The sequence below is a fragment of the Musca vetustissima genome, unplaced genomic scaffold (assembly GCF_032173495.1).
Source record: "Musca vetustissima isolate MV318-11 ecotype Yass unplaced genomic scaffold, APGP_CSIRO_Mvet_v1 utg11455, whole genome shotgun sequence".
Taxonomy (NCBI): Eukaryota; Metazoa; Arthropoda; class Insecta; order Diptera; family Muscidae; genus Musca; species Musca vetustissima.
The window spans coordinates 147,800-151,984 of NW_026873858.1; the positions used below are offsets into that span (position 1 = coordinate 147,800).

At 35.6% G+C, this 4,185-nt stretch overlaps 2 protein-coding genes across 2 annotated transcripts; one reads left to right on the forward strand and one right to left on the reverse strand.

Moving 5' to 3' along the window:
• Window positions 1-224: 224 nt before the first annotated feature.
• LOC133328737 (rab-like protein 3) lies at window positions 225-3,426 on the forward strand. The gene is made up of 3 exons (XM_061537285.1): window positions 225-273; window positions 390-872; window positions 3,134-3,426. Exons 1-3 carry the CDS (start codon window positions 225-227, stop codon window positions 3,424-3,426), a joined length of 825 nt encoding a protein of 274 aa, XP_061393269.1.
• A 119-nt stretch (window positions 3,427-3,545) lies between these two features.
• On the reverse strand, window positions 3,546-4,121 carry LOC133328717 (adenosine 5'-monophosphoramidase HINT1-like). Its single transcript, XM_061537265.1, has 2 exons — window positions 4,041-4,121; window positions 3,546-3,956 (listed from the first exon to the last, which is right to left on the reverse strand). Exons 1-2 carry the CDS (start codon window positions 4,091-4,093, stop codon window positions 3,548-3,550), a joined length of 462 nt encoding a protein of 153 aa, XP_061393249.1. The 5' UTR covers window positions 4,094-4,121; the 3' UTR covers window positions 3,546-3,547.
• Window positions 4,122-4,185: the final 64 nt, after the last annotated feature.

A 4,185-nucleotide genomic window follows, 5' to 3' on the forward strand; every position in this document is an offset into this window, starting at 1 on the left:
AATTTTAATTTATAAGTTGCTATGGCCTAACTCTTTACTATTTATGCAATTTCTCTTTTCTTTATTGAATTGTAACATAATCCAATTGTAAATTAAATATTGTAAATATTTAATTGTAAATTAATCCAATTAAATATTTCTAACGACAAATTTTAAAACTATGTGAATTTAACGTACAATTTATGTCCATCACGTTAAATGTTATGTTATTACTTCATTGTGATATGAGCAATACAATAGATAAAGTTCGAATACTATTAGTGGGTGATTCAGGTATGTTCAGAATTTTTAACTACCGAAAAAAGATGACAAACTGAAAGTCATGTTTGTTCCAAAACATGTTCCTGTATTGATAGCTCTTTAGTACAAATTGTTCTTTTCTTTTTTAGGTGTTGGGAAAACATGCCTTACCCATTTGATAGCCCATGGTGAAAGTCTCAGCCGTCCTGGTTGGACCGTAGGCTGCAATATTGAAGTTAAGCTACACGAATATAAAGAGGGTACACCACAACAAAAACCCTACTTCATTGAACTATTCGATGTTGGTGGTTCACTGAGTCATAAAAATTCTCGTAGTGTTTTCTATGCACCCACCGATGGTATTATTCTCGTACATGATTTAACAAATCGTAAAAGTCATAATAATTTACGTGATTGGCTATACGAAATATTGAGTAAAGAGGGTAAAGATACATATAAGCCTGGCAGTAATCCTAGTAGTAGCCACAAACCATTAAATGATGAACAGAATGCATTTGACCCGGAGGAGTTTGTGGGAGCAGCCCAAATACCCATACTGGTAATGGGTACAAAATTGGATTTGGTCGATGAGCGGAGACAGCCGAAAACTGTGCAGAAGGCAGGCGGCATAGGTAAAAGTAAATGCAAGTTGTATATATATTTATATATTATTGTAATTTTGTAGTTCTTTGTTATTGCTTTGGAAAAGTGTTCTTCGACGTACCACCTGATGTATAGGGAAATGGAATATTTCGAATTGACAGTTCATAGCGCTCCTTTCAAAGAACCCATTCTTTCCGCTATATGGAATTCCAAAGTAAAAACGTCGATATATTTGGCCTAACTTATGGAGAATGCCTCGATTTTTTTATAGCCTAAAAAAGAAATACAAAATTACAGATACTTCGGTTTAAAAATCCTGAAGTGGTAAAATATGAACCTATATCGAAAATTTTCTGCAAGGACGTGTTTTCCACACCAAGAAAGGGAATGCTCATGTTTTTCGGTTGGAAATGCGGTTAATCTTGATTTCAATAGACATAAGGACATTCCTAAGTAGACATATAATTTAATTCTTATTTACTTCATGGGGTTTCGTATATTTCGATGGTTTGAAAACCGAATGAAAAATAAAATATTAAGCGCAAGAGAAATAAGACGGCAAATCTAAAATTTGACGTGCACTGATTTAATCAGCTTTGGTACCCTACATACCGAGAAGTATAAATTTCCCTGAAAAATGTTAGAGGCGGAATGAAAAGAGTTTTCATAAAACGTGCAATTAAAGGAAATTGTTCGTACGAATGCCTTGAGGTCATTACCTCAAATTAGCATTTGATTATTATTATGATTCGCACCCGCTCCAGACCTAGAATTTCTGTCGCATACCAATATAAATATATTAAGGAGGTCTGGCATTCGCGTTCCATCTTCTTAGAATACGTCAATAGGGTTTCAATAAATATTGTTACATCCTACACAACTGTGTTGTAAGGGTATTAGAGCTTTGTCACGCCACGATCTAGCCATGTGTGTCCGTTCGTTTGTCCATTATAATTTGTAAACACGATACAGGCCACAGTTATGGACTAATTGCCACGAAATGTTGCATGTAGAACAGGTTCTAACCAAAGGAGACCCCTACTGTTTTTGGTAATGATCCGTTAATTTTAAGAGGATTATGATCCAAACATCACCAAATTTTATACGCGGGATGGAGTCTGGCCAGGAATATACAAGGTTATTTTCAGGAGAATCGGATCATATTTAGTGGGTCAAATGAACGCAGACTTTTAAGTGAAATGGCGTATATATTTACTCCTGAAGGACATAGACTCGGACATAGACTTGATATATCCGAGAGGAGTGGTTGACCTGTAATTTCACATTGTATTGCCGTATGTACTCGGATGCGAGAGTCATACATAAAACTTTACAGGTGTGTACGTATTCTGGTATTGTTCAGTATTACCATTATACCGCTAGAGCGCAGAAATGTCGAGATGATGGTTAAGAAATGTTACATAAAGTTCAGGTTATGGCCAAGGACGACGCCTAGAGGAACGGTTACGATAACTTGTTTGTATATCTTGACCGCTCTAAGGCCACAATTATAAGTCGGACATTACAACACAGCTCAAGGCAAAGGGAATCTGGCCAACAAATTAGGAGGACTGTTTTCATAATATTCGGAAAATAGGCCTGGGTAAGAAAGAGGAGCTTCTGACCTTTAATCTGTCAAGAGGGTGCAAATATCGTGAAATATTGCCGGGCTCGGAATATAGATCGATAGAAAGAATAGAGTAGTTGTGTAGAGTATCATACGGCCGGCTCCGTCCGACTGTACTGCTCCGCTCACTGGTTCAATCTTATCATTTTGCGTCTACAGATTTTGGTTAGACTAGAACAAGCCCAAATATTACGTCCAATGCCCACACACTTCATCATAGAAGTCATACGCTTTATTTTGTATTGTACCAGGTTCACTCAATTGTTTAAACATTTACATCCTGTACACTTTCCAGATTTCAGAACGGCTACTAAAACTACTAGATGCCACAGACCTTTTTATTTGGACGACCAATTATATTAAGATATACTAAGATATTAAAAAAATATTTTGCCGCTTTTATTATCAAGATGTAACGTCAAGAACTTTGCAAAGATAATAACCGGCACGAATTGTGTATTCTCTATGGCTATCTCGTTTAGAGATAAAGACTCGAACTACTTCAAATCAGAAATAAAACAATAAAACCAACAACATTTCAAATATAAAATGACTTGGAATATTTTTAAAAAGTGATTTGTAATTGCTTAATATTGGACTTTGAAGAATTTGGAATATGTAAATATTTTCTTATCTAATTTCATAATTCATCTTTCATTATAGCTGAACAATGTGGAGCAGAAGAAATATGGCTTAATTGCCGCGATCCCAGAAGTATATCGGCGGGTACAACAGATGCTGTGAAGCTATCACGATTTTTCGATCGGGTCATAGAAAAGAAACAACAGACACGTGATACAGGATTTTATGGTAGTGGCATAACTGATAGGCGACGTTACAATACAGCCTCTACAATGCCTTACAATATGACCAATATTACAACAGCCGGAAATGCAACGAAAACAAACTCACCCACACAAACGGGAAATATACTAATGGAACCAAATGTTTTATAATTAATAAATAAAAAACCTATTTTACTACTACTTTATAAAGGAATTATATTCCATTCTTTATTTCAGTTTCAACATTTTACAAATGCTTTGAAAATTCATGCATGTATAATACAACACAATCTTAGCCTGGTGGCCATTGCATTTGGCGACCACCCAAGAAATGTAAATGCAAATGATACACCGACTGGGCACCATCTTTGCCGTTGTTAATGACAACACGATAACCATTCTCTAAACCCAAATCCTTGGCAACCTTGCTGCCGACCAACATTAAATGACCCAACAAACTTTCATCTTCCTCACTGGCTTTGGACAACATTACAATTGGTTTACGTGGTATGACCAAGAAGTGGGTTGGTGCCTGAGCATTAATATCGTGGAAGGCCACACATTTATCATCTTCATAAATGAAATTGCAGGGAATTTCTTTGCGAAGAATTTTCCCAAAGATAGTGTCCTCTGTCGGCGCAGCCGATTGGGCCTTTTCTACTTCAGAAGACATAACCCTAAAATTGTTAGGAGTCTTCAAACTGCAAAATAGAATATAAATGGAAATATGTTAATTTGCAATTAATGTTAACTGTTATTTGGTAAAATGTAGGTTTTATCCTTACCAAGTGTTCCTTAAAATTAACCGGCTTCGAGATAGCAAACTCAATAAACTCATCTGTCAAATTGTTCTAGATTTGCGTATTGTAGTCGTTTGATAGTTTACTTTTTTATGAAAAATATTTATAAAACAATGCCACAAACATAATA